General features: G+C 36.3%; 1 protein-coding gene across 1 annotated transcript in view; it reads left to right on the top strand.

Annotated features, from left to right (window-relative positions):
- LOC136857786 (microtubule-associated protein futsch) overlaps positions 1–11,856 on the top strand; it is a 468,803-nt gene extending 456,947 nt beyond the window's left edge. Inside the window, exon 18 of the mRNA XM_067136704.2 lies at positions 8,490–11,856. Within this exon, the coding sequence (XP_066992805.2) occupies positions 8,490–10,999 (2,510 nt within the window). The 3' untranslated portion in view covers positions 11,000–11,856. The remainder of the gene's footprint in view (positions 1–8,489) is intronic.
- The last annotated feature ends 4,054 nt before the right edge of the window (positions 11,857–15,910 follow it).

Genomic DNA, 15,910 nt, shown 5'->3' with positions numbered 1-15,910 from the left:
CTGTAATATGAAAATAAAATAAAATGAACCTAAACTAGCCTACATTAAATGAAAACTGCCCCGAAGACTTTCACACGCATAAAAGATCAAACACATGATAATGTGCAGACATATCTCCGAGGATCTACCTTATCACCGAATTAATGAATGATTTATAATGAATGAATGACATGAAATAAAAACAAGAAAACAAAATCATACTCAAGAAATAAAATAAATGAATCTCATAACATCTAACCTGTGAAACAAACTATAACTTACTTTAATAACAACAACTACGATTAGGTTATAATCAAATAAAAGATCAAATATCCTCGCAGGTATGTGGGGTAACTACATAACTAATGATGAGATTACTCACATTTCGTCTCTATCAATCATTTACATGTAAAATGTGTAGCGGTGATGATCATTCACATGAAGATCTAACTTAGCAGGCAGATAACCCAAGATTAAAATATCGGTAGCTTACGAGTTGAAATCACATCAGTTTGATGGATATACTCTCAAACATGGATAGTAATTGAAAGTACATACGTTTATTACTTCTATTATGTACAATACGAATACACCCTATGGTTTCAAGTGACAATCTTAATTATCCAAGATCAACATAAATCTATATATATAAAATAAGAGTTTTGTCTGTACATTGCACAGAATTTGGAAAGAATGGTATTTCTGTATGTATGTATGTATGTATGTATGTATGTATGTATGTATGTACACGCATCACGAGAAAACGGCTGAAGGGAATTTAATGAAAATCGGTATGTGAAGACGGGGGATGAGCCGCTACAATCTAGGCTATAAACCATCTTACTCACTAAATCATCTTACCCACGCTTAGTGAAATGGTAGTTTAGGGGAAGGCCTAATTTTTAATTCTCAAATATTTATATTATTAGTGGTCCTATCGATAAATACTACATAACTAAAGTTATATAGAATTAAATTTCCGATCATTTATATCATACATTGTTACCCTACCGGCTTTGATAACACAGATATTCATGAATTTGTATTTTTGTTGCCATGTCCATATCAACGCCGAGCCACAAGAAAATGGGTTAACAGAATTTAATGAAAGTCGGTATATAGAGTTGGGGAATAAGAAACTACAGATTAAGTCATAAACAGTTTTATTCTCCTTGTATGAAATTGTAGTTTAGGGGAAGGCATCTAAAATTTAATTTTTAAATACCTATGTTATTGGTCCTATCGAAAAGTACTGCATGACAAGTTATAGGGAATATAATTTCCGACCATTTAAGTTTTATTCAATTTCACCGTACCGACTATGATAAGAGTGGTATTTCAAAGTCGGAAGAAAACTAAATGTGAAGGCCTACAATATTAAAAGTGCATAACATTGATCAACAATAACATTACATTGACCATTGTTTGTGATGATGTTCTTTGTCTCTTATGCTGCCGCTCAACTCGGATAGATGGGATTACTGCTGCGTACCGAGTATAACAGCCTGACGGAATATTGGCGGGAAATAGCTGGGGATTTAGAGAACTTTCTTCTTTAGCATGTCATTCCTCTGGTTCATACATTTTCTGATACCGTTCTGCTGGTACGTAACTCACTGGTTCATCATAGTATTCCAGCTATTCTATCCCTATTCTGACGTGCTGGTTTGAATGAGCAGTGTGCACTGTTAAGGCAAAGGTTCACTTAGTATTAGTAGTAGTATTAGTATGGCCTGGTCTAGAATTGCAATTTAGGCATATTCCAAATTATAGCACGACAATTCACTAAGTTAACTCAAAATTCAACCCTGAAAAGAGCCGTTTCTTAAAAAGGGCTTCTTCCTCTTCACTTTTATTAAATTCTACATTCATTTTATTCAAAATTAGCAGTGAAGAGGGGGTTTCTCCTCTGGCTTGGAGAGAGAATTTGCCTCCAAGTCAGATAGATTTTTCCGCCGCCAGTGTAGTGAACTGAGATTTTCTGACTCATTGGGTACTCGTAGGAAACAGATTAGTAAAAGGGCATAGTTTTTGCCCTGGGAATCTTCACTATTTGACACACACACACACACCCGAAAAAAGACTAAGCGTGTTCACGTATCACGGCTGTCTGCGGCCTGGTCGTTCCACCTCTGGAACTTTGGACTGTTAGATCGGCAGCGTAGTATTGTTCGTTAAAAGTGAGAAAATGTGTGGCTTTTCATTTGAACAAGTATTTCATGTGAAATCATTGCTTTTACTCGCGCCGTTCCTACTGACGTCATTTAATGACCTATGTTCATTTCATTTGGGAAAACCACTAAGACAGTCTTTCTGAGGATATAAAAAGGCAGCTGGAGACGGAGTGTCTGCCATTATAGAGAAAACCCCAACCTGATTGTTAACGCAGTCTTCATATGAGAAAAGACGTTTGGTGATTTATCCGTCGTGTTTCTAATACAGTCTTGCTCACAACGTGTACTCTACCTAACCTACAATTCTGTATACAATCTAGAATTCCGTAGTGAAGCACGGGTACATCAGCTAGTCTGATATAAATTCGAATGACTTCATCTGCACTCTATGTCTTACTATTTAACACACACTAGTTACATTAGGACATACTATATGCCTTTTATTCACCTCGAAGAACAATTCAATATAATACGAACTTACCAGTCATTTGTATCAACACTATCATTCATCAATACATTATTTTCATTATCATATCAAATCAACGAAGACCAACCAACATAAATTCACACACAGAATATAAATGATAAATTCAACATTACATTCACAACTTACCCGCGTGATATGTGTCAAAGACCAAATTTAGTATGGAACACACGACATAAATGCACCATAATTATCAGTAACTTGGATAATATTAAACCATTAGATGCAGGAATCTGATTCCTAGCATTCGCATGAAACAACGCACACCATCCACATGTTGGTATTTCCTTCCATGTTAATAATATATCTTAAGATAGATCAACAAATTACAATCAAACAAATGCATATCATATATGGATTTCACTGCACTTTTCACCAATAATCATTGATATCACTATCTATTAACACATCACAATAAAATAATCACGCACACGCTAATTAATATTGTTAAATTTAGAACATCACTCTCGGATAAGTACGTATCACAATGTCTTAATTATCAATATCACTCGCAATAGCTTATTCTGTATTTGCTCCATAATCGATTAAACTACTTCAGGATATCTACACTAATTATAAATTACATACTACATCTACAAATATAGAGGAAAGTCTACAAGAAGAACATTATTTCACAGTTAGAATATTATAAATTACTGACTTGAAAGCCAGGGTCCAGGTTGCTCATGGCTTTGTACCTCCTCTTCACGTCCACAAGGCTTACGACGATTGGAACTCACCTTTACATTTTAGCCTTCTATTTCATTACTCTGGATTATATTCCAATTCAACATTATGTGTCTCCCTTGTAGAATGAGCCTGAAACAATCTTTGTTGATATTATTATGCTTCGCATTTCATGGACAGACAGAATCCGGAATTCCGAGGTGTTGGATTGACTTGGAAAGAAGACTGAAGTCATGCTCACCATTAAAAGGCGGAAGCTGGAATACTTCGGCCATATAATGCGGAATGATAAATACAGAATCTTGCAGCTTGTTATACAAGGGAGAATAGAAGGACGTAGGAGTCCTGGTAGACGACGAACTGTATGGATGAAGATCCTCGTAGACTGGTATGGGTTGGACACGGTGGCCCTGTTCCGTGTTGTCTGTCTGTTAGATCATCAGCCCAGAGGCTGGTTGGATCCTCAGATAGCACCACCAAAGGCTATGCAGTTATAGAAAAACCACAAAAATCGATGGCACTCCTTACTTGGGCACAACAATGTTAAAAAAGAAAAGGAATTCTCATGCTCTGTCACCTGCTGATTTTCATGCTTCCAATCACTGAAGGCAGTTATTAAAAATTAGGATATCCCTCCAAAAAGATTACAAGGAACACAGAAAACAGATACTTTGTGCTGTTTTCACATGGTGCCCATCAGTATTAACCATGATTTGAGCAGCAAGAATGCTGGTACATGGAATCAAGCCAGCAGGATATGTCCAACATGCCGTCGGAATAACTTGACATGGCATCCAAATTCAAGATCGCTATGTTGACCGCCAACCTTTGCTAGAAAATGGCACAGTAAGAAGAAGAAGTTAACATTTTTAATAATAACAATAATCATCTGATTTTCTGTTTTTCAACATAACAGTAAAGTAGAAAGGAATCTTTAATTCAGTGTGTTTACTGCTAAACGTTCAAAGAGTACAACTCCAATACTTTACCGTTATGTATTGTTCATTAACATGTCTTCTTTGGCTCCGTCTATTAAAATTAACTAATTACAACACACGTAACTTATGAATAACACTAAATAACTAACATTACACATAATTAACTTCTTAAAATACTATAAAAGTCCATTTCTCGTTCTCAAGATTTTTCATTTGTGATGGACATACACATTGCCGTGTCAAGTTTTCCGGCGGCATGTTGGACATATCCTGCTGGCTCGATTCCATGTACCAGCATTCTTGCTGCTCAAATCATGGTTAATACTGATGGGCATCATGTGAAAACAGCACAAAGTATCTGTTTTCTGTGTTCCTTGTAATCTTTTTGGAGGGACATCCTAATTTTTAATAACTGCCTTCAGTGATTGGAAGCATGAAAATCAGCAGGTGACAGAGCATGAGAATTCCTTTTTTTTTTTAACATTGTTGTGCGCAAGTAAGGAGTGCGATTGAACTTACTTAGCTGATTAATTTGTTTTCTTCTCTTCCCAGAATCTTTTCGTCCTCTCAATATGATTTTTCTTCCATCATGCCGTGTTGGTTTTCATCTTGGGTTTTTCAGTGAAATTATGTTGGTTCACAAACATTCTAAAGATTGTCTTCTGAAGACATGGGCTAATCTCTGCGAAACGTAAGAATTTCCCCTTGTTTTGTGACATGACAGAAGCTTATTATCTAGTAGAGAGAAAATTGAAAATGAATTGATTTGACACTAGGCACATAGAAACACCCGTTTGAAACTATAGTCAAAGCTAAATTAAAATGGTTAGTCATATGAAAAGGATGGAACCCTAGAGAACAGGCAAAAAGTGGTTGGCAAAAGAAGTAATCATTCAGTAACTGGCAGTACTTCATGATTTTAGGTTGTATGATCTTCATTCATATTTAAGTTGATGTTCTTCATGCCAAAAGCTTTGGCTGGCAAAAGTGTGTTCATTTGTCCAGATCTTGAATCAAGTTACAGAAGCGGTGACCCTGTTATTTCTAGTTCCAGTGCCTCCACGAGAATACAAGAGCTGACGATATTTTACCTCAGACACTACAATCATATATTCTATATTTTGAGGTTTGTTCCATTCCAGTGTTCCTGCAGATTGCCTTCCAAACTTACTTCCTGCTTCTTGAAAACATATGTATAATTAATGTATTTGCAAATCTTCAGGATATAGACAGTAAAACCTGAATAGTGTAGAAATGCATTGTAGACACAACAGATTGAACAACAGCTTCAGTGATTTTCACTCTGGTTATGGACATTGTCCTGTTAAACATTAGTTCTTATTCAGAATGGCTGTAAATGTATTGAACATCATATCCATATCAATATCATTGCCAACATTGAATTCTAGAATGTCCCATACAAATTACAGGCTATGAATCTCATGTTAAATCTGTATTGACGGTTGAACTTCTTACAAAATTGTACAAAACTAATTTTAATCCTCCTAGTCAATACTATATATTTTATGTCGAATTAAGACGAAACTTAACACATAAAAAGATGTGTTTCGACCTGGCATTGGGTCATCCTCAGTAAGACATGTATGATGAATTAAAAACATAGAAACACATAAAATGAAATGTTGGTTAAAAAGTTTTTTAAAGAGCATGATGAAAGTTAAAAAACCATGAAATATTTCTTTCTGTTTCTATGTTTTTGTTGCCCTTTGGTGTGGTTTAACTGGTATCTGTATACTGTTGGCTTAATTGTTGTGTTCCAACATGGGCTGATATACATAAGCATTATTGAAGTTGAACCATCTGATTTTTAGTCTGTAAAATGGATAATACAAATCAAATTAAGGTTGAAAATGGTGACTAATAGGAACAACATTTAGAATAAGTTATGAAGAACGAAAATTAACTTATGTTACATGGCCTGCTTGTATCACCCGTATTCTCCGACTACGGAGTCCAGCTCACGAATGACTTGCTTACACAGTTGAGACGCAAGACGTGTTGCTACAAAGAAGTGGAGTGGAGAAATGGGGCGGGGCTTGTGGGAGAATGGGAGTGTGCGGAATAATGGAGGCGGTGACTGAAACTGAGTGTAATAATTGAGAGTTCTTATGTTCTTGTTTTTTACTACAAATGATCGGATTAAAATTAGTTTTGTACAATTTTGTAAGAAGTCCCGTACAAAGGCCATTGCTCTGATCTTCACATTTGTGTCTGGTGTAGCATCCCTTCTGGAGACAAACCTAGTAACTTTTCGTGATTGATATTTTATCTTGGCCTTTGAAATAGATTAATATTTTTTCCCTTTTTTCTTTTTCCATCCTGTTGTAGATACACTGCATGGTTCGTTTTGGAAACTGATCATGTTCTGGAATACCCAGTGCTAAAGCCTGTTGTGTCAGTCGCACCACAATATCTGTTCTTTTCCCGTGTTAGAGTCGCCTCCAATATGTTGCTGCAAAAGAGCATGCAACTTCCGTGCAGTTCACCTATATGGCAAAGCTGTTTCATTCCCTCCATAGTTCTCTGTCACTCCATTTACCTGTAGTTTTATAACGGTGTGTGGATTACATTTCACATTTCTACATAAACATACATACATACATTATCATTATAGACTGTTATGCCTTTCAGCGTTCAGTCTGCAAGCCTCTGAGAATTTACTAAACGTCGCCACAATCCTCGATTTGCAACTAGTGTTGTGGCCTCATTTAGTTCTATACCTCTTATCTTTAAATCGTTAGAAACAGAGTCTAACCATCGTCGTCTTGGTCTCCCTCTACTTCTCTTACCCTCCATAACAGAGTCCATTATTCTCCTAGGTAACCTATCCTCCTCCATTCGCCTCACATGACCCCACCACCGAAGCCAGTTTATGCGTACAGCTTCATCCATCGAGTTCATTCCTAAATTAGCCTTTATCTCCTCATTCCGAGTTCCCTCCTGCCATTGTTCCCGCCTGTTTGTACCAGCAATCATTCTTGCTACTTTCATGTCTGTTACTTCTAACTTATGAATAAGATATCCCGAGTCCACCCAGCTTTCGCTCCCGTAAAGCAAAGTTGGTCTGAAAACAGACCGATGTAAAGATAGTTTCGTCTGGGAGCTGACTTCCTTCTTACAGAATACTGCTGATCGCAACTGCGAGCTCACTGCATTAGCTTTACTACACCTTGATTCAATCTCACTTACTATATTACCATCCTGGGAAAACACACAACCTAAATACTTGAAATTATCGACCTGTTCTAGCTTTGTATCACCAATCTGACATTCAATTCTGTTGGATTTCTTACCTACTGACATCAATTTAGTCTTCGAGAGGCTAATTTTCATACCATACTCATTGCACCTATTTTCAAGTTCCAAGATGTTAGACTGCAGGCTTTCAGCACAGTCTGCCATTAAGACCAAGTCGTCAGCATAGGCCAAACTATTTACTACATTTCCACCTAACTGAATCCCTCCCTGCCATTTTATACCTTTCAGCATAAACAGCTAACGTAAATCAAGATGGTAGAGAGTGGAAGTTTACTCGAACAAAACACGAAAGCAGAACAGAAAAAACAAAAATAATCATAATCTTTCGATAAAAGCACAATCACTTGTTTATAGACTTTTAATCTAGACAGTAATGCACTGCAACTAGATTGACACAGTGACTTTCAAAGACTAACATAAGAGGGAATACAGCTTTCCTAGATGATGGCTCTGCCATGAACTGTACAGTTTGTTGATGCATGCTCTTTCACTCGTGTTTGAGAGATGCAACAGAACATAACATTTTGCTCATATTTCTTTGGACCCGTCATTCAATGCTTTGGTTTCATTGAGATTCTCATCAACAACACAAATCTCTTTTGTCAGCTACCATAGAACAAACAATTTGGCTGTAAATTATAGCTGATCCCACACTCTTGGTGTTGTTGCAAGATACATTTCCTGTTTTACATACATTTCTTTCACATATGGGATCTTTTAGATAGTGCATTCAGTTTTTCTGTTATTGAATGGCATCTGCCTGCTGGTGTAAATATACCAACAACAACAAAATATATTTTGTAATATTTGCTTAACTGCAAGGACCAATGTTTTCAGATAGTTCATAAACAGCAGGTGGCATATAGGGCAACTGGTTGTCGTGTTATATCCTGACTCTTTCTTATTTGGAAATGTTTAGTTACACAAAGTAATTTGGTTTGATTTCAGATGAAGATGTACCTGAGAAGTCAGTAGAGGTAAACAACAAAGAAAATTCATATTCAGAAGAAGATGAAATACTACCACCCAAGAAGAAACAAGAAAAGACTGAAAATAAAGTTGGAAGTGTTCGACTTAAGAAAAATGTTATTAGAGATGATGACAGTGAAGATGAAATGAAACAGATAGAAGAAGAAATGAAAAGTTATGCTGAAGCAGATGAGTTAGCTGCTAAATTGAAACAGAGTGAGAAAGAAGCAGAATATCCCAGCCCTGAAAAGAAAGAAGATGAACCTGTTCCCTGTTCTCAGGAAGAACAAACTTCTGCACCTCCACTACCTGCGCTTTCAAATTCTCTAGTTAAAGAGAAGCAACAGGAACAACAACAGACAGCAATTAAACAACAAAAGAAAGAAGAGGTAGTAAAGAAGGGAAAAGAGAAGAAGAGTGAACCTGTGCTTGAGGAAGAAATTGACAATGATGATGATGATGAGGAGGAGGAGGAGGAGGAGGAGGATGAAGATGAGGCAGAAGAAGAGGAAGATGAAGTAGAAGAGGAGGAGGAAGAAGATGATGTTGATGATGATGAAGAAGAAGAAAGTGGAAGCATTGGAAAAAAGGTCATCAAAGAATGTACACCAGTTGCCCAAGAGAAGAAGCCTGATAAGGTGCTGTTACCTCAGGAAAAGGAAATTAAGGAACTGGAGAGGAAACCGAAAGGTCGAATTGAAGTCGTACCTATGGAATTCTTGTGTGGAAAACCTTTCCAAAAAGACATGCACCCTGTCCAGCTACTAAAAAATATTCCTCCAATCCATCAGAAAGACACAGTGTCTCAGGCATTAAAGGATCTTGTTGTAACACAAGCCCTTAAAGGAACATTGGATACTGTTGGAAGTCCTATGATGAATGAACCCAGTGCTATTCAGGTAATGAAGAATATGGCTGGGATGCACATGGGACCAGTTGGAGGATTGCTGAAATCTGGGCTGGATTTGCAGTCTTCATCACGTATGACTGGGACTCAAGCACTAAAGAATATGATGAATATGCATGCTCTAAAAGGAAATATAGAACCTGAAATGGGGAAGAGTATATCTGTTGCTCAGCCTTTAAAGTTGTCTGAAGGAGAACTCGGTGTAGGAGGAATACCTCTAAGGATAGCTCAGTCGGGAATGGGATTAGACTGCATACCACCGGCAGGAGTAACAACTCCAACTAAAAGGAGGGGCCGTGGACGTGGGAGGGCTACCCTTGCTGCACAAGCGGCAGCAGCTGCTGCTGCTGCTGCTTCTGCTGCCGGTACTCCTACCACAACCACCTCCTCTTCTACAACCACCATCACTACATCAACTCTGGAAAGTGGACTTGGATCTAAAGGACCTGAGATAGGACAAATTGGGGTGGGATCAAGATACCCGCCGCCTCAGCATTTTCAGCCCCATTCTGGTGGTAGTGTCATAACACGGATGCTGCAGTCTCAGCCTGTGTCACCAAGTTCACAAAGCTTCACTGCAGCTGCAGCAGCTATGGGTCATAAATACTTCGGCAGTTCTGGGAGTGATCAGGCTCCACTGGTTGGACCTCCATCAGCTGGTCGTGGAACGGCATCCCTACCACCTTATTCAATTCCTCCCAAGGGAAGAATACCTTCACCCTATCGACAGCCTCCACCATTAACAGAATCGCCTAACAATAGCCCTGGATTAGGAATGGGTCATTTTATTAATAATCCGGCTTCAAGAGGTTCTACTACAGTTCGTGCACCTCTTAGTAGTCTGCAGCAGTTGCCTCTCCGCATGCGTAACCCGGGACCTAATAATCAGTCAATATATCATACATCACATCCGCTGGATCCATCTCCATCTGGCGGTGGTCCTATAGTTATTTCTTCTAGCCCTGGACGTACTGGTGAAAGTAGTTCTCCTTTACATCAGCATTCCACCACTTCACCATCTGCTGGGAGTCCATTAGCAAGCAAATCCAGTTCCTCTCATAATACCCCTCCTCCACCACCATATTCTCGTACAGGACCTCCTTTATCAATGGGTCAAGGAGCATCGCCCAACAATTCTGTATCTTCATCACTCGTTCAGTTCCCCATGCAGCCCGCGGACACAGCTGCATCTCAGAATAGTCCCCAGGTTCGACACCCACCACCTCCATTTCCTTCTACCACATCTGTTAATCATCTCCAGCAATCATCTCCCCCTCCACCTCATCCAGTAAGAAGTCCTGTTCCTGGAAATTACTCACCTTACCATCCCCCTCCTTCATCAAATTATCATTATGGGGCATATCCACCTCCTCCCACAATGACTGCTGCAGATGACGCTCTTCCTCCATCAGCATATCAAGGATCTCCATATTCGGATCATTATGTATCCTCTGATGCAATGGGTAACTTACAGCCATCTGATGGCAGCAATAGTAAGTCGTATGATGAAGGAGGAGGAGGAGAGTTTGGTGGGCTTGTATCTTACTTTTCCAGTCAGCGGGAAGATGACTTGGATACATAGCAAGTGTAGGAAAACAATATTGTATTTAAAGGTTATGCATTTCCATCAAATGCGTAATGGGTATATCTCCGATTATTCATCTTTGTTTTTAGACCTGTGTTATTGTAAGGCAGCTATACCTAATTTTTATTATATATATAAGCAAAAATTATTTGTAAAAGAAAGAAAATTTTAAAAAATATTACAAGGTACCAAAAAGCGAACTTTTGGATAATTGTAAACTGTGCTTTTGTATTAAAGAAAATTGTTTATGTATTCGATGTATACAGATTGTCGTGTGAATTGTAAATATGTGTAAATATATTATTAAGATGTATGTACTATATATAAATAAATATTAAATGATTTTCCCATTTTATTTAAGCAAACAGCACGTATTAGTGAAAATTTGGAGAACAAAGTATAGATGTACTGTAGGTGGTGAAATACTTTTTATAAGAATGGTTGTATTAAAGAATGTTAATGGTATTTTAGTGTTACCATAGCAAATTTTTCCTTTTTTTAAAATAAATCTTTGGGTTTGATGTTGTGAATGGCATAATATATTTAGAATATGTATTCTAGGCTGTGCATTTAATGATTCATCATCCATGTTTTTTATGTGTAGTGCTCCTGTTATTTCCCTAGAACTTTTTTTAAATTGTCGTTTATTTGCTATGATAGAGTCATATAAAACGTAAAATAACTCCAGTATTGTATTTCTAAATATTCCACCTTGTGGTAGTAATGTCTTGTTCTCTGAGTGTTTTCATCGAACATTGGCTCAAAAGTCAAGTTCGGTGTAATGACACATTGTATAAAACTGTACAAAATGTATGTATCATACATGAGATTAATATACATAAATGATTATATAATGATTGAATTAAGAATTATTCTTTTTTTAATACAATATTCTGAGGTAAACTTCTCTTCTCTGCTTCATTTTACTCTCAAAAGACATACTTTGTTCCCATTCTCATGTTCAGTCTTGAAACATGTTCCTTATGGATGAGAGAACTTTCACTACTTTCTTGTGAAATGAGATTCCTCAGAAGTGCAGCACAGAAGACGAAGAAAAATCATGTGAGGAGGTGAGTTCTTTCGTCTGTTAAGTGATCTACATTCCTCCATTTACATCGCGTAACTCAACCACTCAAACTGGTTCTTACATAAAAGGAGGAATGATAACCAAGTGTCATTTTCCCTGGCTTTTCACCAAGGTAGCTAAAGTTCAGATTACAACCAATGCCCACAAGATATTTTAAGTAGAAAGTTATATCCTTGTGTTTCAGATTCCACATAAAATTGGAAGTCTTGTGGCTGTAATCATGAAATCAACACTTGCATAAAGCTACAAGCAAGCTTACTTTCCTACATACAGTTCCATCCATCTTGCCCATTTTGAATTCCATTCACTGGCCTATTGGAAAATTACTAACTGCACACTTCTGTCAAAGTTCTGGTTGTGGTCCTAATGGCTAAATTTTCAACTACATGGGACATTCGTTCTGAAAATGCAAGACTGACAGTTAAAGTAAGAACTATTTATTTATTTATTTATTTATTTATTTATTTATTTATTTATTTATTTATTTATTTATTTATTTATTTATTTATTCATTCATTCATTCATTCATTCATTCATTCATTCATTCATTCATTCATTCATTCATTTATTTATTTATTTATTTATTTATTTATTTATTTATTTATTTATTTATTTATTTATTTATTTATTTATTTATTTATTTATTTATTTATTTATTTATTTATTGCAAAGTTAGGGCTCTTGGCCCTCTCTTACACTTAACCACATTATGCAGCTTAATACTGAATCCAAACTTAATATTCAAACTTAACACAGTGTATATAATATAATAGTAATATAACTTAATAAACTCTAAAACTAAAAGATTACATCCTAAGTCTAAATTTAGAAAAATAAATTCAATATTAACTACTCTAGGTGGAAATCATAAAATATAACAGTAATTTATGTAAACTTTTGGGAACTATTTACTCCAGACATTCACTCTCACATTCACACATAACTACATGATAAAGCCTACGTATTCAAGAGGAAATCTTTAGACTGTCTTTTGAATTGTTTAGGCTATTTGCTTTTTTCAGAACAATTTGTCTTACAATTATGGAATGTTGAAGCTGTCTCAGTTAAAGTGATGTTACCTTATTATAATAAAATATGTTTTACAGATTGGAAAAAAGAAACTATTTTTAGTTTGATTCAAAATGGCCACCTTATTCTCAAAAACAGGGCTTCAGTCTTCCTGACCGTGTAGAATATTCTTGGGAAAGTTGGCTTCAGCAGTTTTCAAGGCTCGTTTCAGGCTGTCAAGATTATCTTCCTTTTTTTTTTTCTCCAGACCATTTCCTCAAGCATTTACCACAATTTGTTATCCAAAGGATTGCAATCTGGATTGTCAGATGGCTAGGAGCCATGCAAAATTTTTCATATCCTCTTTCTTGCCAATATATGACGACCTAGCATTGTGCAATTTTCAGGGGGTTGGGAACTGCCCCTTGAATCAAACCATCCCACCCTCTGATTTGAAATGACCCATCCTGACCAGGGATTCTTATTTCCCACTCTCTGGACATGTAAACTGTATAACTTAATGCTTAATTTGAATTTGTGGTGCCATACACAGATGCCATACATGCTGTATAGGCATTTTAATATGAAAATAAATTTTAAACGTTTGCTGCTTTTGACAGCACTAGTGCAAACTATCTTAGAACATAAAACCTGTGACAGGGCGGAAGCAGAGCCGATCAGTGGAGTCCACCTGAACATTTCCGGAAACCTGAGTAACTATCAGTGGCAACCTTTTCTATTAGTTTGAGTACATGTAGATTGTGTAAAATATGAAATTTGGGGCTGTACCTTAATTAAGGCCACGGCCGCTTCCTTCCAACTCCTAGGCCTTTCCTATCCCATCGTCGCCATAAGACCTATCTGTGTCGGTGCGACGTAAAGCCCTTAGCAAAAAAAAAAAAAATATGAAATTTCATTATGTTTCATAAACAAACTAACATTTTGTCATTCTTCAAGAACAATGAATTGCTGGAAACTTATGCATATAGTGACAGTCAGGATACTAGCAGTGGCACTAAGAGAATTGAAATAGATGCTGAATCTAAGAAATAAAACGGTAATCATAGTGCTAACAAAGTGAAAATTAGTGAATTTTTGGGGACGAAAAACTGTGAGAAGTCTCTAGGTGGGAAAGGGAGTAATGGTAAAGAGAAATTATAACAGGAAATTGTGTTGCTTTATCACATTTTTAAAACTGGCATAAGACTAAGCAGTGGCTATCTGTAAATGACAAAAACTTAGTAATATGCACAGTGTGTTCAGAAGAGCGTGAACAAAGTGGAAAGTATGGAACGTGTGGTGTATTGATAATTCCTTTTTAATTGGTGTTTCAGCAAATAATGCCCAAAAACTCAATGATAAAATAAGTGATCGTGCGAAATGAAAATTACATGCAAAAAGTATACAAATCACACGTGGTAAAGAAAAATAAAATTATAGAAAAATCTGTCCGTTAAAGTGAAAAGTTCTCGGGAAAGCATCATCAAGGAATGACAAACACAACTGCTTCATTGTTCTGAACTGCATTTGTAATAGCTAAACAGAAATGACATCATCATGGATAAAAGTTTTATGATTTGTAACAAAACCTGTTTAATACTATTGTATATGTAGGTTAGTCCTTTGAAAGAGTTACTTGCATTTTTTAAAATACTTTTTAGAAAGTGTGCTGGGGGAAGGTATTTTCAATACAGTCAATACAGTATTATCCACTGTAGAAGAAAATTATAAGTAAATACGATGTACTAAAATGCCATCTTGTAGGTATCTCAACAGATGGCATATCAACAATGTTTGCATCTTACAAAGGCATAGCCAATTACAATTACATAAGAACTTGGTTGTCCAGCATTGTATGAACCATAAATTGGAATTAGGTGATGTGGCAGATGTGTACCATAAACAGGGTTTTTTTCTTTCTTATATTCTGTGTTTTCAACTATTAAAAGTTAGGATGCATTTTTTTATGTACATTGTGTTGCTTAGTCATTCAATGCTGTTTGAGCTCTTCTTGAAAGCCACAGTTCTCTTGTCCATCTTTTTAGAATGCTGACTCATAATGCTTCCCAATCAACGTGTGATAGGTCTAAATTTGAATGATTGGTAAAAATATCTCACAAAGTGGTAGCTTTTAATGGAATTAGTTGTACTTTGAGGCCCAAGAAATTCCAAAAATATTATCATTCTTTATGCAGAACAGAAATTCTTCCGTTCTTAGAGCAAAGCAAGAAATTGACGTGGCTATAAAAACTCGTGAAACATTGAAAACAAATGTCTCTCCACATATTACAGTACAATAATTGCAGGAAAAGCACACATTCAAAGGGGTTACAATTAAAAAACAGTCATGCAATGATTATTAACAAATTTCAAATATTTTGAAAGAACTTTTTTGTTTTCAGTCTCTCGCAGACAATAAGAAAAACAGTTTTAAAGACTTGGATTTATTTTCAGATGTAGCCATATTAAATCCAGATACTTGGCATTCAGACTAATGTGGACGTGATTTTTATGGCAACATCTCAATTTCCAGTTTATGTAAAAAGGTGAAGTTTAAATGAAGTAAAAGCACATGTGCAACACTAGTTAAATTTTTTTGCACCTGTAAAGAAAATCCTCAGCATATTTCCACTTCAGTTAAAGAACTTATGGAATCAGTCGAAATTATATCTATTACTGAATATAAATGTGTCATGAACATAACTCTGACTGATCAGAGAAATAATTAACAAATTCTAACACTTTCAAATCTATTCTTATTTCTATAAATGGACCTCTTAGTACATTGCTTCGATGCAGAAAAGTTTGCAGCA

The sequence above is a fragment of the Anabrus simplex genome, chromosome 1, assembly GCF_040414725.1.
Source record: "Anabrus simplex isolate iqAnaSimp1 chromosome 1, ASM4041472v1, whole genome shotgun sequence".
Lineage (NCBI taxonomy): Eukaryota > Metazoa > Arthropoda > Insecta > Orthoptera > Tettigoniidae > Anabrus > Anabrus simplex.
The sequence above is the reverse complement of the archived record's forward strand: the minus strand, read 5'-3'. Positions and strand labels throughout refer to the sequence as shown.